Raw genomic sequence first — 24,533 nt, forward strand, 5'->3', positions numbered from 1 at the left:
TGATGCTTAGCAAAGAAATAACAACAAAATACACTATAGGAAATACAGCAACTTCATCAAATAGTGCTTGGAAAACTGTAAGTCCACATGCAGAAAAAATGAAGTTAAGACCCATATATTATCGCCCTATACAAGATACAAGTGGATTAAAAAGAGCTCCATTTGAAGCCTGAAACACTAAAATGACTAGAAGAAGGCATAGGCAGCACTATGAACCCAGCTATGAACCAAAACAATGACCAGCATAGCTTCTTAACCCTAAGAGTGCAGTAATGACACACATACATGTGGTAACAAACAGCTTTCTAATTGGCTTTAAGACATACTCAACAAGAAGAAAAGCATGCCTGTACTGAAGTCATGGATATTGGAGGAGAACCTATAACCACTACTTTACTAAACTAACATCATCCCTAACTACATTTTAAATATTTGCCCTTATACCCACAGATAAATGTAGTTCTTACCTCTTATTAAGGAAACTTCTTTTTGCAACAGTTGGAGTCTGTTATAGAAAACTGCAATTAAACAAAGTGCAGAGCTGTAGAGAAACTTTTACAGCTAAGACTCAGTGATCATTGTGGATTTAGGGGGCAGAAAGATTGTAAAAGCCAGATGATCAGGGAGTTTTGTGTGAGATTGTGTCTCCTAGAAATGTTAGAAGCTACATCTATATAGTCTCATCAACATGACTGCCTAAACATGAGTTGGACAAGGACAACAAAAGACATGATAAAGTAGAAAGGAAAAAGGCCTCAACCATACTGGAAACTGAGGAGTGCTGAGAGTGGGAGAAACAGTCTTCTCCAGGGAAGAGCACACCAATTGGTTATCAAGTACCAAACGGTCAGCCCTGAAAACATACATATAAATAACATTCTAAGACTAATCAGGTTGTATTTATATGTTTAGGAATATATATGTCTATTACAATTATGAAAAAATAGGTCATGAATTTGAAAGAGAGCAAGGAGAAATATTCAGAAAGTTTAGAAGTAGGAAAGGGATGGGGAAATGGTATAATTCTAATATCAAAAATAAAAAAAAATACTTGAAAAAACAGGAAAATACATATGAATAGTTAAGGGAAAGCAATACGATAAAAATTTAGTATCTAAATCCTATACCAATGAACATTAAATGAAGAACCAAATCTCCTGGCAAGTTATTATAACCTTCATCTGAGAGAAAAAAACTAGTTTGAAGAATGAGAGTTGTTTTCTTTGTTAGTTATTTGAACTCATTTTAAAAAATTAGAATTAGATATATATGAATTATTCTTTCTTAAAGTCATAGAAAGCATAATTTGCTTTTTATGTGCTGGAGGATATTTCTATCAATATTTAATAGTATTTTTCAACATTTAATATTTATGTCTGCCTATGTTTTTGAGATCATTAATCTTTAAGTTAAGATAAAAACAAAAACATTAAACCCAAGTAGTCATTTGTGTTTAGGAACAAGTGTGGCAAGTTTTGTTTCCCTGTAGTAATAACTAAATAATAACAGACAGTAATATTTACCACTCAATATCAACAGTATAAATTGCAGCATTAAAGGACAGTTTCCTATCAAGACAATTAGGCTTTATTAAATATTACATTTCCAGGACAGCACCAGTATCATGCAATGGATTTCCTAGATAAACTGAATGGCTATCAGGATAAACTATAAAGGTCAGGTGTTTGGAATACAAATTTAAAATTTTAAATTATTATTAAAAATTTAATTCAATGTATTTTGATCATGTTCCCCCCTCCCAGTTTCTTCCAGATCCTTCCCACTTCTCTTCCCAACCAACTTTATAGTTTTCTCTTTTTAAAAGTACCCAAACACAAAAGCAAACAAACAAACCCAAGAAACACATTCTCACACACATAACTTCCCCTAAATCAAATTGAAACAAATGAAAACAACCAAAACCTGAAATCAAAATAAACATGCAAATGATCTATTCAACAAAACACACTCAAACAAAGCAAAATGAGACAAAAAGTCTGTAAAAAATGCCCTTTAGCTTGTTTTGTGTTGACCAACTAACTACTCTTGGATGTAAGGAGTAGGTGTTAATATATCAAGTGAGACTCCATTGGAAAAATTTGGGGTTTGTTTTTGTTTTTGCCAGTAGGTTTCACTTTCAGATAGCTTCTTAGTTAGAGGTGAGAGCCTGAATCCTCTTCCTCCTTAAATGTATCTTGAGAAGGTATTTTACATATAAATATGTTTAATCAAAATTTAGGTAATACCCTCATTATTTATGATAAAAATATATTCTTATGAGTTAGTGGAGTGGTGATGATGGAAGAAATTATATAATGTAGAGAAAAGTGAAACAATTAACAAATGAGGATTAGAAATTGTCTTTTGATTTTACTCTTGATCTTAGACAAAAGGCCAAGAAATGATTTGTATTTTCTTTTAGACTAACAGAGGGCTTTGGAATGAATCAAAGAACAACATTCTATCTTTGTATTGTGCAAAGATAATCTAACCCAGGTTATACACATAAAGTAGAATAGAATAAATTATTTTCCTACCTTCTAGTATGATGATCCTTACTAAAATGTATCCCTTAAGTTTATATCACTGTGATACCAATTTCACCTTTCAAAGTTTTATATTTTCCATAGTTGGAATCACTAATGTTTTAGTAAGATGAAGTACTTAAAAGATATATTTGATTATCTTAAAAAGGCCAATTAAAATTGTATTTGCATATTTACTTTTCTGCAAACTCAGGAGACTTTATAACCAAAAATGCCAGTTTACAGTCTAAGAAGAATACACATAATTATGTTTATTTTGAAACTTAACATATAGAACATTTGCTTGAGGTCAGAAATGCATTTTAAGGATACACAAGCAATACTTGCTGAATGAAATAAAAAGTTAAGTGTATAGTCTGGCTAGCTGATGAGATTTGAAAAGTCTGCTTGTGACCAAAGGGATATGTGTGAAGACTGTAGAGTGTTAATGTTATAGATTATTATTATTTTGCTACTAGGAATTGCAAATATGAAGCTCCTTCTAATTTCAGTATTCTAAGTGACTTTTACAGCGTTCTTTGGACTAAATCATGGGTGTGTGTAATGCTCATCATACACCAGGAGAACATGGTCCACAGAATCAACAAAGTAGGGCACATAGGGGCTCACAAACACTGAAATGGCCATCAGGGAGCCTGAAGCAGAAATTCTGGAGTCTACATGGGTCTGAGCTAGGTGGTCTGCAAAATACATTATGGTTGTGTATCTTGGTCTTTTTGTGGGACTCCTAATGTGGGAGTGGAGATGTTTCTGACTCTTTTACCTGTTCTTGGGACACTTTTTATCTTACTGGGTTGATGTGAGTGTTTGTGCCAAGTCTTATTGTAACTTGTCGTGGTATGTTTAGTTGAGATCCATGGGAGACCTGCTCTTTTCTGAAGGGAAGTGTAAGAGGAGTGGCTCTGAGGGAGAGGGCAGATGGGGAGGGGGTGAACTGGGAGGAGGGGAGGGAGAGGAAACTGGAGTTAGGATGTAATATATGAGAGAATAAATAAAAAATAAAAATTCATGGAGATACACACATATAAGTAAAACATAAAATAAAATTTCTTTAAAAAACACACATTTTAATGTGTCATCAATCCATCTAATTTCTTTCTCTCTCCCCCCCCCTCTCTCTCTCTCATTTGTCAATCAAGTATCTCTCATCTGCTTGTGGTAAGAACATAACATATCTGTCCTATTAAAAAATAAAGGCACAATGATAATGGAAGGCATAATTTTGTATAGTAAATCTCTAGGACCTATTCATCATGTATACCTGAAGCTTTGTATTTGAAGATGATGGCACTGATACCTAGCAAATTAAGAATGTAGATTCTGGCAACAGAATACGTGGAGTTCAATCTTGCTTCTGAAGCTTGCTGGCAAAATGAGGATGGTAATGGTACGTACTCTGCAGGGTATTTGTATTTATGAATTGACACAGCTAAAACATTTAAAACATTTAAAAAGCTTTTAAAATTATATATATATATATATATAAATTAAATGTTATATTCTTCCATGTAGAGATGTAATTTGTAACCTCAAGGAATTAATAATTTTACACAGAACACTTCCCTTTAGGAGAAAATAGTAATACACATAGAGAAACTAGAAAAAGTAGTAAGAAGTAAGTTGTATGGTATAGGCTATAAAGACATAATTCAAGAAAGAACAATACATTCATTGTGAGTTTGCAGATGACTGAAGTTTTGCGGCATATCTATATGGTACATGTGGACACATATGTGAGTGAAACTGCAAATACAGACAAAAGTTTGGATGTAGAAATAAATGAGCAACATGATTATATGCACTAGAATTTAGCTGTGGCAATGTTTTGTTCAAATTCTTTCAAAGTTAAAAATGAATACAATAAATATGAATTAGCATATTTAACAACTCCGCTATAAAATGGCATCTTACTATATATTTTCAGGATACAATTTTAGTATATCTAACGACATTTGAATCCTGCAAATGTCCATAAGAAAGCAAAACAAGTATCATTCTCATCTTATAGCTGAGAAAGTTAAGGTTTTAGACTTACTAGATTCTCTCAAAGGTATGTTAACTTTGTTCAAAGTTAAAAGAGACCAGGTTAGCATGCAGGCATCTTGGTTTCTAGTCTCATGCACTTCTATCACAAAGCAGAAATGTAGAAAATGAGACCTGATGACTTATGACATATATGTTTGATATTTGTCTCAAGCAAGAGGAAACAAGAGTAATACAGGCACTGCCAATTTTCAGACATGTTCAACAGAAATCAATGAGTTCCACTTAGTTTTGATCCTCAGAGTCCTGTCTTCATTATGCTTTAAACAAAATTTCCCAAGGAGTGCAGCAGAAGTGACATAGACAATGTTTATACGTGGTAGATGCAGACAAAACTCCATTCATGGTTTGTCCTTTTTCCATCTCTATGATCATTTATTTCTTCTTGGTTAATGTGACTTTTGAAACTTAGAGTCAGGAACAAAGTGACCTTCAGTAAATCTTTGCCAATGAATATCATATTTTAGTCACAACCAAGCTGTTTCCAATGGTTTGTTTTAAGAACAAAGCTTCTACTATAATATAAAAATCACTGTAAACAAATATTACTTTCAACATGCTAATAAAAAACAAAAAGTATAAAACAACACTAAACTTCATAACTATAAATGCATATAATAGAACAAGATAGATTACACATATTTATATACATATACATAAATGCATATACTTATTAAAGAATTAATGACATGGATATTCAAAATTTTTTATGGTATGTGATAGTAGTAAATTTTGATTCCAACAAAACTCATGTAGAAAAGTGGACGTATTTCCTTTACTTCTGATGAATTTTGACTGCTTCTGCTCATATATGGGAATGCCGGTTGCCTTACTTATTAAGGAAGGATTATATGTCGAATTGAGATCGAACTGCAGTGAGCAAGAAGAACATCATTCTTGGGGGGGGGGGCTTTAGTCAAAGGCAGAAAAGAATTAGAGACAAACTAGCCTTTGATCAGATTTATCTCTCTTATTTTCCAGATTGTAAATTTCATGCAGCCTGTGGAGCTATTTGGCTGAATATTGGTCTGTTCTAGCACTTGAACATTCTCTTCTGGAAGACAGGGCACTACTTTACCTAGCTAGTCAGTTCTACAAAGGAAACGGCTGACCGTACATTTCTGTAGGTCCTAGGTCATCTCCAGGTCTCATCTGATGGCATGCATGCAAAGGGATATGTTAGAGTGACTGATGACTATTTGCTAATTTTAAAGCTATATTTAAAAGCTGGAATCCAAAGTCTAGTACATAGCTTTTGTAACCCTTTTTATATTCTTCATGTCATACTCAGTTTTATAGTTCATAACCACAAACATTCTCCACTTTCTGGTGAGTCGTCAAAAATAATCTTTGGATTAGTTCGCAGTTATAAACTGAATTTTGAACACTTACAATATCAAATAATATTATTTATAAATGAGATAGATATGATTATTTGTAAACTATTAATGGGAAACTATTTTAAAATTGTGAGTTTGAAAAATACTTGTTAGGGAATTTCTTTTCCATTGTTCTGCACTGGAGATGGGTTTGAATTATTCTTTACATATTTCTTCTCCTTTTTCTGGCAAGGAAGCTTTCTTCTTGGGTATGTAAGTCATACTGGATAAAGAATGCTTTCTAAACGTAGACAGCCTTCTTCTAAAGTTTCCACCTGAAAAGAAATATAGCAGAGGATCAAAGCAACAATTTGATGCAGCTAGAGATAAGGTTATGACCACTGACTTCTGCATCCTAAGGACAGAGTCACAGGGTTTAGATTCACTGTGTAAAAAATGAAGGTGGATAGTTCGTTGAATATGATATGGCATGAAGCTGACTAAAAAGGCAGCTGTCACAACTATGATCATTCCTATAGCCTTCCTACGACTTGGCAGGTTTTTCTTCATTGTATTTTTTAGTAAGGTTAGAATGATCATTGTGTAGCAGACAATTATGGTGACAAAAGGGATGATGAAACCAAAGAATAATGATATATAATGCAAGACCAAAACGTATTTTTTAGCTTGATTGTCCTGTGGAGGCTCAAAGCATTTAGTATTGTTTTTCTCATCTCGGTAAGATTTGTACATTAAAAATGGAGAACTTGTCAAAATCACAAAAATCCAAATTCCAATACACACAAACCTGGCTTTTTTCTGTGTAACCAGATTAATGTTCTGGACTGGAAAAACAATTGCAACACACCGGAAAAAGCTCATAGCTGTCATAAAGAAGATGCTACAATAGAGATTAACATACAAGGCATAGGTGGTGAGGCGGCACAAAAAGTCACCAAAGAGCCATTTGCCTTTGTGAACATAGTAGACCACACGGAGAGGCAATGTACATACACAGAGTAGATCTGCTATGGCTAGATTAATCATGTATACTTGGAAGGCCGATTTCTCATGGTATGTTTTTATGAGGACATAGAGCACAAAACTATTGCCAAAGAAACCCACAACAGAGATCATAGAGTACATAGTCGAGTACACTTGATTTCGGAATTCATCAATTGTGTCATGACATGTATTATTACTGTCAGATGCCGTCAGATTTTCAGCTCCATCCATGTTCTCCTGGAATGTCTGCTTGGTGCCTACAACATATAAAATGATCTTGTTAATTAAACTAGATCTTTGTAGTGCATGTCAATGTTTTATTTCATGGTGTCACTATAATTTTCTGTGCAACTAAATATTAATAGATTTTTATTATTCTTTGAAAATTTCATACTTATATATAATGTGTTTTGACCATGTCCAGCATCCACTTTGCCCTCCAAGCCCCTCCCAGCATAGCTTCCTCTCAACTTTATGCCCCCCTTCTCCGTTTAAGAAATAATCCACTGAGTCCAATTAGTGCTGCGCGCATGCAATCCACCACAGCTGGAAGCAATTGTTGTCAGGTTATGAGGAGAGAGTCAGTTGAACTTTGCCCCCAGGAGGAAGGTTTGGGTCCTCCGGACATGCAAAAAATGTTTTCTACCCCTTTGTCATCTATGTTTGCCTGGTAGACTTCTTGTTAACCCCCAAGCCTAGATAAAATATTCCCCTTATATTGTATATTGGACTGCTCTAAATTTTCACTTCAAATGAATTTATGATTTTTCACTTACAAGACAACTTTAAATATATCAGTTTTACATATATGACTGTGTATGTATCTATTATCATCTTCTCCGTGTTCATCATCTTCATTGTCAGCATCTAATTATCAACGTATTGCTTATAAGAGCTTTAAGTTCCACTAGAGACTAAAATCTGCACAAAATACTTGCTTTCCCCTGAAAGAGAACTTCTAGTTACCATCTTCTGGATGGAGGTCATACTTAGGAAAAATGATCTAATTTATGTTGGTGAAACTCACTCCTGTGGGAGAGATTCTTCATCTGAAATTAAGCTCTATTTAGATCCATAGAACACCACAGCAGGAGAAACCTAGTGGCCACATAGTTATAATAATGATGAAAGAAAAAGTTCCAAAGAGGTTAAATTTACAGTTTAAAAATATGTACCATAATTTAAGGCTTTGAGGGAAGATGTGGTACAGTTAGTTGAAACATACTTGTTGGGTGGGGAAATTGCTGGCTGTTCCTTCCTGTTCTTTTCTCAAATTTGTTACTCACGGCTTTGAGTTTAGGCATATACAGTTAGTTAGTTCTTTCATAGCAAAAGCTTGTTACTTGGTCTGTTCAAGTTCTTCTGGGAAGTTAATAACCTCTGATTAGAAACAGCCAGGGATAAGATAGCACAAATAATAGTTATTTCTGCAGTGCTCTTCAGATCCATTTAGTTACTTATTAAAGTGGAAGCAATCCAGTACAGAGTCTTGTAGTGATTTGTTGACTTTTATATGGCTCTTGATTTCTAGTAAACAAGGTGTGTGAAAAAATGACATTATATTAAAGAGCTAAGGATGAATCTTGTCTACATAGTGGGTATATGAAGAAAGACATCTCTGGTAGTTGTTGCAGGTGGGATAGAGTGGGCCAGGTTTCTAACCAAGAACACATTCATCCACTCAACATGATGCCTCTTTCATCATCTTGTTCCACCTATTTATATTTTTCTAGCATTTAAAATTCCATTCCTCCAAAGAACTTTTAATATAAGATTTTAAGAAATGATGAGGAATAATTCTAAAGCTATAGAGAAAACCCAGCCCACCATTCCTGATAGCTGCATTTGTTTTCAATTTGTGTGCTGGGTTTCTTTTTCTTTTGGTTCTCTGAATTCAGCTAAAGGAAGGGAAATGTTCCCAAATTAATCTACTCTTTTTGTTAATATTGTTTTAGGTATTTTCTTCAAACTGCCATTTTATGTTATGAGGCACTAGATGGTGCTATTGAGATTTTTGGTATAACTTTCCCCTTTTTAGTTTTACTCACAATATTTGAGAAATAAATGTAGCATGTTTTAAATCTGTCTCTATATTATGATATACAACATGATCTTATATGGTCACCATGAAATGATTACTAATTATTTCATAAAATGATTTGATATAGACATACACCGTGGAATGTCTGACACTATAAAGCTAGTCAGCAGCTCCTTATCAAACCCATTTTGGAGGTACATTTCTGCAATCTCAACCCTTGAGAAGCCAAAGAAGGAAGCTGGTGAATTTGAGATCAGCCTAGGCTATACAGGGAGACCTTGGCTCAAAAACTATACGTAGACAAAATCAAAACCACATCCATAACTTCATATTCTTCCTATTTTATTGTTCAAACTAAATTACACCTTTTTGACCATGCCTTCTCTTATTCTACATTCAAAGAAATTTGTATCCTTGTAGAACTCCTAGAGAGTTTTCAATCTGTCTTGCACATAAGTGATGTGTTATCTTTCCTTCCAGACTCTCTGGTTGATAAATAACCTTTACAGCACCTTGCACAGGAACAGAACTCATCTTCTTTGGCCATAAATTCTCAGTGTTAATTGGAGTGATAGAAACCATTTATCATTTGAAAGTATAATTATCCATTTAAAACCATTTAGAGTGACCATCTTATTGCACTATAATTCAAAGTCTTTTCAACCTCAGAGACTAAAGATGTTGATGTAGACAAAAGTTGCTTCTTAAAGTAGAAAGGTACTAAATTATAAAGCTTAATTGCAAGGGTTAAAAATACTCATGCCATTTATACATAGATTATTTGTCTGTCTATTACATGTTACAAATAAGTTTGAAATTCTCAGCTTCTTGAACAAAAGATGCCAAATAGAGCTGATAAACAACAAAGAAAAGTACATAAGGAAGGGAAAGCCATCTAATTCCATTAATTAGCAGAACTCTTTGAAACAGAATAAACATTCTTACAAAATGCAGTATTTAGGTTTGAATATTTACACACAAATCAAATCAATTATTTATATTAAGGCATAAAAAGAAGATTGTAAAAATTTTTAACAAGGGCTAGATTCTAAAGGGGTAGAGATCATTTAATGTAAAGTAGCCATTCCACATATAATGATATAAAGTGTCTAAGCAGCATTTAATTAGATTTTGCATAATTTACTATGATTTTCTTAATGATTTGACTCCTAGGGGATGGGTACAGAGAGTTAACTCCTTTGCAAGCCTATGATTTCTTAACAACTCAGTCCTGCCTTCAAACAGCTCTCAGTTGGAAAAGGAAGTGGGTGCTGAGGAGTAATAACTCAAATGTTTGAGGAGGTTGTGATAAGTCTAGTAAAAGCCACCTTAGCACAAAGTAAATGAATCATGAATTGATTAATGAGCGGAAGCAGTAAACACAAATGGTGTCGACTTTATTTCAGTACAAATGATGAGGAATGTTACTTCATTAAGAAAATTGCAAATTAAACAAACTGGGTTTTGAAATGGGAGTCATACCTCTTTCTGGCACCACGGCACCCTTCACAAACTTTCCTTCTTACTGTGGCCACTGTTCTTACGTTGTAGTGGCAGAGTATGCTCAAGCTGAAATCATAAGATTAAAAAAAAGGAGTTAGTGACCCTCAGAAGCAATCTGGAAGGGTCATGGGAATTTAGCAGCCTTAAATACAGATCCAGAGTGTGATGGGACATCAAAGCTATACTGACAGATTTAGGGCTGGCCATTGGCTTCCATGGCTCCTTGTTTTCCCTTTATTCTTTTTTACATTCCCAAGGGGAGGGAGACTTGGAATACAGACCATGAGTGGTCGCAGATGTTGTATATATTCAGCCTTTACACCTAAAGATAACATAAAATGTTTCTTTATATGAAATCTCATTTTCTCTCACAAAGATTTAACTATAAATCAAACAGGGCATGATTTGGAAATTCTCATCCAAGGACTTAGTTTGCTAGGAATAGGGGTTAGAATATTAAACAAACTTTTCTGAAGTGGCTTAGGGCACAGGGTTCTTTGAAAGAAGAATGACTTAACAGAACTTCAACTAGATCCCCAGACTCATAAATAGTACTTGTTGGTTTTGGTCACTAGTTTCACATATATACTTCTGGAGAGCAATAGTTTTAGAATCTTAGATACTTAAACTTTAAGGGTTGTATATCCTTTCAACAAAATTGCTGTTGAGACTCAAACAGATAAAACAAATATGTCAGAAATGAATAAAGAAAGGTTTTCCCGAGGCAGTAGCAACCTGACACCTCTCAATTTTTGTTGTGTTATGGCGACCCTCACTCTTGTCTGCCAGCAAGATTCCCCAGAGGCTGGCCGCTTTTTCTTTATGTGTGGTCCCAGAGCTAATAAAATAAACACCTTTCTCCAGTTTATTTTTATAAAGTAGAAGCAGGCTGGAACTTTCCAAAGGAAGTCTACTAACAAAAAAGAGGGAAATCAAAAAGAAAATAAAGGGAATTCTAAGATATAAAATGTGTCCACTCCATAACTTAGATAACCATTTTTCAGAGCATCTCTGTGTTCTTCTCCCTCTTCCATTGTCTTCCTTTCTCCAGGTAAGTAGTGGATCCTTGGAACCTGCTATATAGTCTGTGTCAAGTGTTGAATGCTGGTGGAGAATTACTCAGAGTTGGCTCTTAAATTTTGTTATTCAAGAAGTAACATTTTTCTTATTTGTTTTCCCATGTCTTAACACACTGATATAGATATACTAAATGAATGTTAAATGTATAAGCTATTTCTGATCATAAAATTAAATTTTACTTATCTAATCTAGAAAAAAATTAAACCCTGCCATAGATCTTTGTTTAAACAACACTGGCATTTCTCCCTAGACCACTGCAAGAAAGGAAGCTTATGAATTTCTAAAATATGAGAACTGTGATCTTACAAATTTAGCATGCTAAGAGGTTATTCATTTTCATTTTGTAGCCTAACATGCGCAAGCAAGTGTCACATTGTCTGGGAAATAGTGTAGTTTTTAATTCTTCTTCAAGTTAGCAATTGTAAGGCAACCCCAGTTCCTTTTGAATTCTTTGTTTACTTATAGCAGGTGTTGGGTGCTTGCCATATCTTGCCCCTTTCTCTTTCAGTTTACTTGCAGACTCTTGTTTCTGAAAGCAGGTTTTGGCCAGTATTAGATTTTGTCATTTTTAACTGTGTGCAGGAAAGGTGATGAAGTAAAAGCATCATCATGTAATTTTATGTGTATGCGTGTGTACTAGCTATTGAATCCAGGCTCTTACCAATGTCAGCAACCAATCAGCAGTCTCTCTCTCTCTCTCTCTCTCTCTCTCTCTCTCTCTCTCTCTCGCTCTCTCTCTCTCTCTCTCTGTATGTGTGTATATATGTGTATGTGTGTATGTGTCTGTGTGTGTTTCTAGATATATATGCTGTGTGTACTGATGCATGGGGACCAGAGGGGGATACCAGGCGTCTTGTTTTATCACTCTTCTTTATTCCCTTAAGACACAGTCTCTCACTGAATGTGGAGATGTCCTTTCCAACTGATTTGACTGGCCAGCAAGCATAACCCCAGTGCTGGGGTTATAGGTGTTTGTGACCATGCCTGGGTTTCTACATGGGTGCAGGGATTTGAACAAGGGTTTTAATGCTTGTATAGTAAGTGTTCTTACCCACTGAGCTGTAATTCTTAGCCCTGGATATATAATTTGGATTCAAATAACTTAATTCTTTTACTTAGCACAAGTTTGGTTAGTAAAATTTATAGGGCCCTTCTTCTTTTTTTTAAATTATCTTTAAACTCTTTTTTTTTTTTTTTTTTTTTTTTTTTTTTTTTTTTTTTTTTTTTTTTTTTTTTTTTTTTTTACAGTCCAGTCATTATCTCCCTCTGGGTCTGCCCTCTGACAACTCCTTATCCCATTCCTTCTTCCCAGTCCCCAGTCTCCAAGAGAATGCTCCCCCACACCCAGCCAGACCTCCCCAATCCTCATTCCCTGGGGCCTCAAGTCTCTTGAAGGTTAGGTGTGTCTTCTGTCACTGAGGCCAGACCAGGCAGTCCTCTGCTATATATGTGGGAGCACTTATTCTTATGAAGGATATTTTTTTATAAGGAAAAGGGTATTTGCTTGTTACACTTTGAATATATTAAAAGCAAATAAAAGACTAATTTAACAAAGTAAATAAGAGAACTGAGACATAGCATAAGAACACATAGGCCCCAACTTATGTACTTATGCTTTGTAGATGTATGTATGTATGTGTGTATGTATTAGTTATGTATTATTTTGACCTAAGTAGTCCCCAGGCTGGTATCTCCTAAACAAAATGGTATTGGTGATGTTTTGTTTTTTTAGTAAAACAAAAGGTCATTCTTGACCATATTAACTCAATTTAATATTTTTTCACCTTTGATGTGGGTATGATGGGATATGTTGTTTGTACCTTTCTTGATTTTTATTTATTGCTTTGTCATAGTCATCTGTGATCACTCAATATAGTGTTCCTTATTATTCTTGCTTGAATTCCACTAGCAAAACCAGAGCATTTTTTTAATTTTATATTTTCTGCTGGACATAGTATATGTGTACTTTAAATATTGGTTGATTTGAGTCTACCTTTCTGTATCATTTTATTATGTGTTTTTAAGATGAGAGAGAATTCTTGTATGGAGAAAGACCATGATTGGAAATTTAAAGGGCTAGATGCCAGCAGACTTGGTTCATACCTCAGGCTGCAGTGGGTGATTAATTAAGTGATTTTTGGAAAATCACTTCCTTTCTGTCAAACTTCCACTTATTCATAATACAATAGGGTTAGATTTTATGACCTTTAAAGTCCCTTTTAATTTATCATTCAATAAATCTGTAATGATCAGGGCTATATTTTCCTCAAGAGCATGTAATATAAGTGATTTATAGCTGCAGTGACAAACGCAGACATAAATTGCCTGCAATCTTGACTGTGTTTAGAATTTAATAGGCTTGGCCAGGCCTTATAAAGGCAGCACTTATAGATCTGATTCTGTTTTCTAAACCAAGTGATAATTATTATGATTAGAAGTTGCTCTACTTGCCAGGGCTCACAGAGCCTCCTGTATGCTCTTACCCCTGTTAAGATGTTAATATGTGCTTCTGACAGTACATATTTTCATATGAAAATAGCTTTAATAGCTTATACACATAGAGAGGTTGTGTATCTCTATACAATTAAATTTCTAAAATATACTATGCAGTTACATATACTCACTGTATAAACTTGAAGATACTGCTGTAAAGTAATGTCATTGGTAGCCCAGCTTCACATTTGGGAATATTGAGGCAAGGAGAAAGAACTAGCTATGGAGTTTATTAAACTTTGAAGTTACTGTCCTTTGTTCCTTTTTATCATTTCCTGTATCAAGTGTCCATCTTGCTTAATTATGTGACTCCAGTGCTCCATAACCAGTCATTTAGCTGCCCAGGTCTTAGTGGATGCCTGAAATCTGCTGTGCAAAGTTTATAAGAAAGAATCTTGTATTGCTGGGAAAAAGTGTCTTTTCCTTAATGTGGACAATATTTGTTTCTGTGCCTTTAATAACCTAAATAAATTAGTCTTTTTCCTCCCAAGTAGAAAGGTTCTTTTTTTAAAATTTTGTTTTATTTAAACTAAGTGGAGTCAGTGATGTAAAGATACCAAATTTCACTTAGGACAACTGTTATTTCCTGTGTGTTTCTGGAACATTTCTTAGTCTTCTGGGAGCCAAAGTGCAAAATTAGGTCATTTGATTTAGATAACTTTTGAGTTCAAATGCCTGGAATGAAACAAATTTGCTCTCTCTTCTTCTCTCTTGCTCCTGCATCTCTGCTGGTTGCTAGTTGTATCTGACTACCTACCTTTGAATATATTTCCTATAATAAATCAAAACTATTTTGATGAAATTAATACTATCAAAATACATGGGTTTGTGTTTTTAAAAAAAACCTGGCCATGTAGTGTATTCATCTTGCTTGATTGACACTTTTGTTAACTGGTGAATTCTTGTATTCTATTCTCCTATTCCCTCATCTTTTACTCCTTTATTCTGATAATGTGACTGTTTTAGGTAATTCATGTATGGAATGATGTAGTATTTGTCTTTCTGTGATTAGCTTATTTCACTTAGCATAATGTTGTCAGTAGATATCCATGCCATTAAAAGTTTCTTCTCTTCTAAAGATGGATTTTACTCTGTTTTATGAATATACTGTCTTTTGTCAATGGAGACTTATATCCTATATTATTATTTATAAAAAAGTTCTTTGTTTTATAAAGGAAGAGCTCTCTTTTTTAAAAAACTGGGAGTAGTGCCAACCCAGTCCCCCCACTACCACAAATTATGCAGTCAAGTTTCCCACATGGAGAAATCACAGAAGTCAGCACATCTGGAGGGCAATGGGTGGGTGAGTCTAGCCCTGGGAAGACCACCTTCTCAATTATTGTATCTTCCTTGTCAGTTAAGTATAAAGACTGCTTCTTATAGATAAAGCAAATCACTACTTTTTTTCAGGAAAGTAGAAAACAAATCTTAATTTTCAAAGTAGGTAAGAAAAATATAGACAGAGGCAAAACTGCAGTAGTCTTTGAATGAATGAGGACAGTTTTGATCATAGTTGCACCTATACTTAGCTGTGTGATCTTGGGCAAGTTGCTTAATCTTTCTGATATCCGATATACTGTTGTTACTTATGTGAAAATAAGATAACAAAACTAAAGGCAAGGATGTGCGTGTGTGTGTGTGTGTGTGTGTTTCTGTGTAAACGAGTTTAAGTTGGATAAAGTCTAAGAAACTAGGAAGGAGATCAAGAAAGAACAAAAATAGATGATGAGAAAGCATGAGGGATCAATGAAAGGACACATGGAACATCAAAGAAGAAAAGAGACTTGAAAAAAGATAGAAGGAGGGGTTCAGATTAGCAAAGGAGTGGTGAGGGAAACTAGGTGAAGGAGAATCACTAAAATGCACTTTGCTCAAAAATGTCTTAATGAGATCTGATACCTTGTATAGTAATTAAAAATAAACACTCGAAATGATGACAAAGAAGCCCAAATGATAGCAAGACCTGAAAATATAGTTTAAGGTTCCAAGGTGAAGGCAGGTTTGCATAGTGTTGAAAGGTGCTGCTGAAACTTGATGTGCCATGTTTGGCTAATATCCATGGATGGTCTGCCATTTTTGAATAGAAATGGAGGATTGGATGGGGGTGGGGAGCACAGAGGAGAGATGGAGAGAGAGCCTGGGAGGGTAGGAGACAGGAGAACCGGCAACTGTTTTGAGATATTAAAAAATAATTTTAAAAAAGAAAGAAAAAAGTCACATTAAGTGATGCTTGGGGAATCATCCAGAAGAGGGGGAGGAAGCAATGAAGAAGACAAAAAGATCTAGGACACCAAAAGAAAACCCACAGAATCAACTAATTTGAGCCTCATAGGGTCCCATGGAGACTGAACCGCCAACAAGGTGGCATGCATGGGACTGGCCTAGGCCCTCTGCACGTATATAACAGTTGTGTAGCTTGGTCTTCATGTGAGACTCCTAACAGTGAGATCAGGGGCTGTCTCTGACTCTGTTGCCTGCCTTTGGGACACTTTCCTCCTACTGGGTTGCTTTGCCTAGCCTCAATAAGATGCATCTCGTCCTACTGCAACTTGATGTGCCAAGGCAGATTGCTATCCATGGGAGGCTGCCCCTTTTCTGAGGAGAAAGGGAGGAGTGGAAGATGGGGGCCAGAAGGAAGGTGGGGAGAAAAGACTGGAAGGAGAGAAGAGAGGGAAAGCTGTATGGGGTAATAACAACAACAACAACAATAATAATAATCACAAGATGCCACTGAAGAAGAACTCAATAGGAAAGCTGACCTTCTTTGTTTCCATTGGACACTGTTGTTCTGAAGAAACAAACTGTACCATATGTTCTCAAATGTGGCAAAAACAGTAATACAGATAATATGTTTCTCAGGCACACTTAACCAGTTAACTGTTCTTAGTGGATAGGGTGAATTGGAAGTTAGCTGTGTGGTTATGGCTCATAAAAGTTATAAATTGACTTAACATACACTGGACTAAATTGGCTTTGCCTATACAACTAAAAGCTTATAGTCTAATCATAAACAGAATAAAATGAAATACCCAAAGAAGCTTATCTAAGTTATTCCAAAATGCTGGCTTAATTAATTTTACTAAATGTACTGAGATCCAACTAAATTTTTAAAAGCTAGAGTTTGATATTAACTCTCTAAATTAGTTTTATTCTAGAAAGATGTTTATACATAGTCTCAAAGTAAGTTTATACTAAATGCTAAAAGGTATTAATAATAATACCTTTTAGCATTTATTAATTAAATTAAAATTTAGTATTAATAAGTTAAACAGTATAAAATGCTAAAAGGTATTAATAAGTTAAGCAGTTTTTATACAGACAAACCAATTAGCTTGGTCTAAACTGCTCTCCTGCATAACAAAGCATATAAATATAGTATAACTACATAATGTTCTAATTAAAAAATATTTTCTAAATGCCTATATACCTACCTATGTCCTGCCTACGTGTCTATCTACACATTGTGCCTAGTTTAACTGAATCTATATGGGAGAGTATATCTTATCTATTTTAATGTTCTTAGCAAGTAAAACTGAGGGCTTGGGACACACTATTCCCTTAGCTGGTGTTTTTGATTGGCACTGAGTTGGTAGCAGGAATCACAATTGAAGATAATACCTGGTTCTTATGGGTTCAGGAATACCATGCAGCAACTGGGTTAGCCTTAGCTATCTGTGTTATTTATATCTTTGACAAAGGAAAAGAATGGGAGTTATGCAGATGTTATCAGCTGGTGAATAGGGTTAGAATTCTAAATAACTTTAAAAAGTTTAATAAGTGAGATAGGTGATGTTAGTAAGGTTGCTAGAAAGTATATTTATGTAATTTGTTAAATACAAGTCAAGAATGTGCTGACTGGAGGAAGGAGAATTGGAAGGGGAAGGAATAACACAGAGGGGAAAAAGGAGAAGACAGTGGTAAGGGGAAAAGGGAAAGGGGGAAGCGGGAATGGTGGAAGGTGGGTAGGTATGGAATTCAAACGTCAACTTGTTCATAAATCAGAAATGCAAAGTTAGTTGTGATTAACACCATATTTATCATGCTTTCTCTTACTGCAGAGTCTCCTGATTGCCCATAGCAACAGTGTAAATCTCACTCAGTAACAATTTTTGAAAGGACTATAAATGTTATCATAATATCAAATTTGCTTCCCTAATGCATATTCTGCTATAAAATCCTACTCAAAGAGTAACCAAGTCGTGTCATGCTTCAGGATTTCATGAGAGTCCAAGACCAGACATGATCGCAGAATGAGTCATAAGGAACATAGCAATAAAATGATTCCTTATGACATATTGCTATATCCATAGATCAGTGCATTGCTCAACTTTTATGAGAGAAACTTCTTTCAATGAATGATAATTAACAACAAGACATACCATTGGACAGTGACAGGGGGTGAGAGACTTTGAAACACTAGCCCTAAATAGGATGTCGTTATCAACCCCTGTTATCAAGGCTTAGGGATCTATACAAAAGAGATTGTAAGATTCTAAGAGCCAGAGGTGGTGGATGACTCCAAGGGAACAGCTTCTTCCAAACAGAGCAGGACTGAGGCATAAATGAATTAACAGATTCTGTGCAGGCCCGCACAGGGCCTGCACAAGTTCAAGCCAGAAAAAGTCCCAGCTCTGACAAAGGGAGGTGGACACAAAATCCCACACAATCCTAACTAAGAAGCTATTTACAGTTGATGCCTGCTAGAAAAGGGGAAACCAGTTTTTTTCCAATGGAATGTCACTGGGCTATCAAGCATATGACAGAGCTTCCTGATTTGTGTTGGTGTTTTTCATCTGCCCCACAGCCCCAGAAAGAACATGACGTTGATTGGCAATGATCTGGGAGGAGTTAGGGGACTGCAAAGACTATGATCTGAAAGTATTGTATGACTGTTTTAACATATAAAAGAAAGGTGATGAAGGCTACATTTACCTACAGTCTAAAAGCTAAATGAGATCACTAAACAAGTCAATGAAAGTGAAATACATATTAGAATATTGAAAAGAATCTCAGCTACTCCGTAAAGAGGAAGCTACTGGAAGGGGCTATAAAAATAGTTTGAGATTCCTGAAAGAGGAAAAGACACCAGAGTGGGGAAGCTACAAGTGGGGGATCAGAGTAGTAGGAGGGTTGGGGAGCTGGAGCGGAAGGAGGATCATGACACTTTGTTCCAAAATGTCATAAGAATACCTAACACTTTATATGGTAAGATAAATATTTGACAATTAAAAATGTTTGTTTGGAATTATGCAGAGAAAGAGTCTAAATTGGAAGTCTCCATTGAGTCCCTCCCCCTCAGAGATTGGGGAAACTTGCCAGAGAAGAGGAAAATGATTGTGGGAGTCAGAGTGGATGAAGGACAACAGAAGAACAAGACCCCCCCTGAACCAACTAAGCAAGGCTCCAAAGGGCTTACAGAGACTGAAGCAGCCAGCAGGGGGTCTGCATGGGTCTGTCTACATCAGGTCCTCTGTGTATATTTTATGGTTGTTAGTGTGATGTTTCTGTGGGACTCTGAACAGTAGGAGCATGTGTAATCTCTGACTCTGCCTGCTCTCAGGACTCATTTCCCCATATTGGGTTGCTTTATCCATCCTTGATATGGGGAATTTTGCCTTGTCTTATTGTATCTTGCGTTGTTATTTTGGGCTGTTGTCTCTTGGAGGCCTGCTTTTTTCTGAACAAGACAGAGGGTCAGTGGATCTGGGGGAGAAAGGAGGTGGGAGGAGGTAAGAGAAGTGGAGGGGGTAAAAACCATGGTCAGAATATATTTTATGAGAGAAGAGTCTATTTTCAAAGGACAATGTGTGGAATGAAATTGTTTATACTCATGATTAGAGATAGAAGATCATCCAGAGAACATCTAATGGAACCCCATTTTCTTTATGACTCAGAAAGACATAAGTATTATTGGAAGTAACAGAATGAATTAGTGGTCAAACCTGGACACCAGAATGGTCTGTAGATCCTTTAGCACAGCATGCATGCAGCTAGGTTTTAGATGCCTTGAAGTGTTTCACTAAACACTGATGCATACATCCATGTCAGGTAATGTGCAAGCCACAACAACTGAACACACTGTTGCACAGAGAGTTACATAAATGCCAAAGATTCAACTGTGCCTTTTGTTTCTGTTGTATCATACTATGAGAATGTCATTCACTGGATATTAGAAATTTCAAGTTTTTTTTTAAATTCTTGTTTCTCATTAGTTTAGCCTGTCTTTTTTATTTTTAATTTTTATTTATTTATTTTTAATTTTTTTTTCAGTTTAGCCTGTCTTAAAGCACAGTCCAGCCTTATTATTTATCCTTCTCAAGGGTATCTGATGAACTCTTAATTCTATTTGGAGAAGTATTCAGCAATACAAAAGGATTGCATTTCAGTCTTGTAGTCACTTTGCCATTGTTTTTTTTTTTTTTTTTTTTTTTTTTTTTTTTTTTTTTTTTTTTTTTTTTTTTTTATATGGACAGCTTATAAACATGACCTGACTAGCTTTATTTGATTTCCTTTCCTTTGCTTGGGCCACATTACCACATATGAAGTATTCTTTGCTCTCATTGATATCAAATGTAATTCGAATCATCTTTAAACCAATCTCTTACATCATAGTCCCCATACAATACTTTTCTATACTCTATGGTAATATGCTAGCTATATAAAGATACTTTATTAGCCATTTAATGTGTGTATGTGTTTTCTGTTATATTTTTGAAGTACATATATCCTCCCCATGAGGATTTTCCTGCCTTCTAGAAGGAGGACACAGATATACTAACAAGTTAATGTACAATGTCATTACAGCTGCTGCAATGGAAATATATAAATACACAGATAAACTGGGCATGCTTAAAAGCCTAAAACTTGAAGAAGTGGGAGGATTGTGTGTTCAACTCCAACCTGGGCTACATAGTAACTTTCTGGCTAACCTGGGCTACATAGTAAATCCCTATGTAGAAAAACAAAACCCATACAAACAAAATGAAACATAATAAAAATACGTTATGAATAATTAGTATATGCTAGAAAAAGGGAACAGGGGTGGGGTAGGCAGTGAGAAGAGAGTGTAATGAATGAGAGACAGGTGTGAAACAGCCTGGCATATTCAGGGGTTATGTAAATTTGATTGAGCTGTTACATAGGGTGGCAGGTTATCTGTGACTGGCCTATGAGAATTAGAATTAAAATGAGAAATCAATTTGGGAAGAAATGTAGGAACTAGGTAATAGAAAGTTGCTAAAGGTATTGAATACCATTCTAGAAAAAGTTAGTTCATTTGGTAGTGGTAAACTTATAATAGGATGCAGACTAAGGAAGGGATACTGACAAAGAAAAAAAGAAAATGTCTATGTGTGGCTGCTGAGTTATGGTTTACTGTAACTGAAAGTGAGGCCAGTAAGTTCAACTGTATTGCACATTCCTTGGAGAAGGGGACTGCATCTTCCTATTTCCTCTTTCAACCATTTAATTTCTTGTTCTACCTCTCCAGTTCTCTCTTGAGTGGTTAACATAATACATTGCATTTGCAACAGAAACACAATCAGTGACTGGTAAGGTTCTATGTCATACCTTCAAAGAAACTTATTAACTCATGTACAATGTGCCCTTTGTTGCTTCAAGAATCTTTACTAGTTTGAGTTTGAGGGGTCTTTGAATGTGTGGCAAAACTGTAGCCTGGGGCTGGAAATAGAGTTGTAAGGACTTGGTCAAGAACACATGGTCCAACATAATGGCACATGCTTTTCACCCTTAGCATTCAGGAGGCAGAGGCAGACAGGTCCATGTAGAGAGTTGTAGGGAGCCAAGAGTACCAAGTGATACCCTGTTTCAGCAAGCAAGGAAGCAAGCAAGCAAGCAGTAACTAAATCAAAAGCCAAAACTGAAAGGCAGCTGTCTATTATACACTGGATCAGAATCTACTGACAATCAGACCAATTCTACTACCCACACTGCCGTACCCATCTCTATTGTTTCTTTTTATATCATCAGTGGTCTGTTTTTCAGATGCCTTACTGAGGTCATCAGTGTGGTCAGAATTTGAAAAATGCCAGCATTTGTTTCTCTGGTTTTTTTTTTTTTTTTGCTTTGTTTCTGAAACAGGGTCTCATTTTGTAGCCCAGGCTAGATTTGAACTTACAATCATTCTGCCTTAGCTTTCTGAGTGTTGGAGTTCTTCTGTTTTGTTTGTTTGTTTGTTTTTTGTTTTTTTTTTTTGCTTTTCTTCTTTTGAAGTATTCATCAACTTCCATGAGGGTGACAGAAATTTCTCACTAACAAACTACATACCTAAACTTTAGTACTGCATTTCACAAGGTCTATTCACTTGCTGTACAAGGGTCATTTGACTTTTAACAAATTTCAATCATCTTCTCTCTTGAGTTAGCCTCTTCAAGAGACTTTTCTGCTTTTTCTTTTTCCTCATTATGCAATCAACTTTCTGATTGTGAGTGCATAGAATCTAGAAGCCATATTTGACATTATCCCACCCCTGTTCTTCATCAAGTTCTGCTGACTCTTATTTTGAAATACTTGACTGTGTTTTATCACCTTGGTTTGGGATCCTATCTCTTTGTTCCTTGTCTACTTGAGGACACTAGAACAGTATATCCTTTTGTACTTCCACACAGCTAGAGCTGAGCCTGGGAACTTGATACATCACTTCTTATACATCATGGTTCAGTTTAAAGTTGTTCTCTATGAATATGTACATAGGCTACTATATCATCCATCACTGTGCATTAATTATTCTTTTGTGTGAGTACTCTTGTCTACATGACTACTTAGGCAGATAATGAACCCAGTAATGAGAACGAGTGTGCTTTATTCGGTTTTGTTTCTTTTTCTCCCAAGTGGTCAATTTCAGAGGGCTAACTACAGTTTTAGGTGTTTTTTCATGTTAGAGTACTTAACTTCCAAACGTGGGTTTGCATCTACCCCTTTATCTAAGATCCTTTGATCTAAGAGTCAAGGATCATATTTGGGGGGGGGGGTAGAATGTGGGTGCCATTGTATAGAAAATAAATAATTGTGTAAAGTAGAAATGAAAGGTGGGTACCTGTAGGAGTGTAGAGGCTACTGAAAATATTTAAATGGTGCAGAGGACCATGTGTTCAAAATTTGACTATGTACGAGACTGATAAGAATCCAAAGACCCAATGATGTGTTTGATAACAAGCCTGGGTGAGGCTGCTGATGGTGTTTTTAAATTGAAAACAGATGAAATATGATGATTAAATCAGTAGTTGGATGCAGTTTTGTGATTGTTTTGAGTTCAATGCTTCCTCAAGACTTCCTTTACCTTTCTAGTAAATGATGGTCTGTGCCTCTGCTGTTGGAGAGCTGCCATCAGGCATGGGTAGTTAGGCTAGGGCCAAAGTTGAAGGGGAAGTGGGGGAGGCTGAGATTCAGGGCTCAGTCTCCTCCAACAGATACTTCCTCCATTTCTGCTGGGTAATGGCCAGATGTAGATAATATATTTGGTGAGAGTGCAGCTCTGTGGAGCCCCAATTTGTTTGAGCAAGTCCCAAGTACCCTCTTTTTTTTAGTGTAGGTTAGTGCTGGGACATGAAATATACTTAAATGTTGTTAATCTTGTAAGGCCACAGAGGGCGGGAATTCTGTTAATTTTTTGATAGAGCAGCCACTTACTAATCTTTGTTGGATGGATATATAAATTAATAGGGAGATCAACAAATATGGATGTTTTATAAACTGAAACATTATGAAAATACAAAAGTCCTTTTTTTCCTATTCATACAAGAATGAATTTAGGTTTTACATTGTGATACTGACTTTGTTTGCCTAATCCTTCATTTCTCTCACTTTTTACTTACATTATGCCTATTATCTGTACCACAATATAGCCATCAATATTTTAATATCATACATTTTCAACATGTAAGAATCTTGTATTTCTAGTGAAATTCTCTTAGGCAGGAGAAAAAAAGCCAGTTATTGTTTTCCTAAGCACTATGATCCCAAAGCACTATCCCAATGTTTCCATTTATAAAAGCATATAATAAAAATGCTGATTGAGTTGTGAGCTTATTGATTGTTTGGAATAAGATAATCCATCTTTCATAAGGATTTATCTATATAAAGTCAAGCTGTACCTACAATTTCATGCCTCTTCCCTGTGGCGGTAATAAAAGATCTTCAGTCAAGTGTATGATATGCCTATCCTACCATTCCTATAAGTAGTTTCTTCTTTCTCTCTTGATATTTCCAAGGACATGCTTAGCAGCATTTTCACTGCTATGGAAAGCTCCCAGGTGTGCTGAGACTGCATTGGTGAGATCTCTCCGGTGTTGCTTTAGCAAGTTTTTCTGTTCAGCAGATAGACAGCTCTGCTGTTGGTTAGTTGGAAAGAAAACACAGGACAATATGAAGCTCCAAAGAGCCTTAGACTGTGGCATTTCAGAACTGAAGATACTGAATGTCTCACTGCACAGAGTAGTCAGATCAAAGTTATATGTAAGACCTAACCAGACGGGAAATACAAGT

General features: G+C 35.6%; 1 protein-coding gene and 1 non-coding gene across 2 annotated transcripts in view; both read right to left on the reverse strand.

The window, feature by feature from the left end:
* Window positions 1-1,564: 1,564 nt before the first annotated feature.
* The window catches only part of Cysltr1 (cysteinyl leukotriene receptor 1), a 28,969-nt gene continuing 6,000 nt past the window's right edge, over window positions 1,565-24,533 (reverse strand). Inside the window, exons 2-3 of the mRNA XM_034485494.2 lie at window positions 10,437-10,523; window positions 1,565-7,170 (exon numbers count right to left, since the gene is read on the reverse strand). Of these exons, the coding sequence (XP_034341385.1) occupies window positions 6,125-7,144 (1,020 nt within the window). The 5' untranslated portion in view covers window positions 7,145-7,170; window positions 10,437-10,523 and the 3' untranslated portion in view covers window positions 1,565-6,124. The remainder of the gene's footprint in view (window positions 7,171-10,436; window positions 10,524-24,533) is intronic.
* Window positions 15,229-15,395, reverse strand: LOC117695637 (U1 spliceosomal RNA). The gene has a single exon (XR_004604682.1). It is a non-coding gene; the product is annotated as a U1 spliceosomal RNA (small nuclear RNA).

The sequence above is a fragment of the Arvicanthis niloticus genome, chromosome X, assembly GCF_011762505.2.
Source record: "Arvicanthis niloticus isolate mArvNil1 chromosome X, mArvNil1.pat.X, whole genome shotgun sequence".
NCBI lineage: Eukaryota > Metazoa > Chordata > Mammalia > Rodentia > Muridae > Arvicanthis > Arvicanthis niloticus.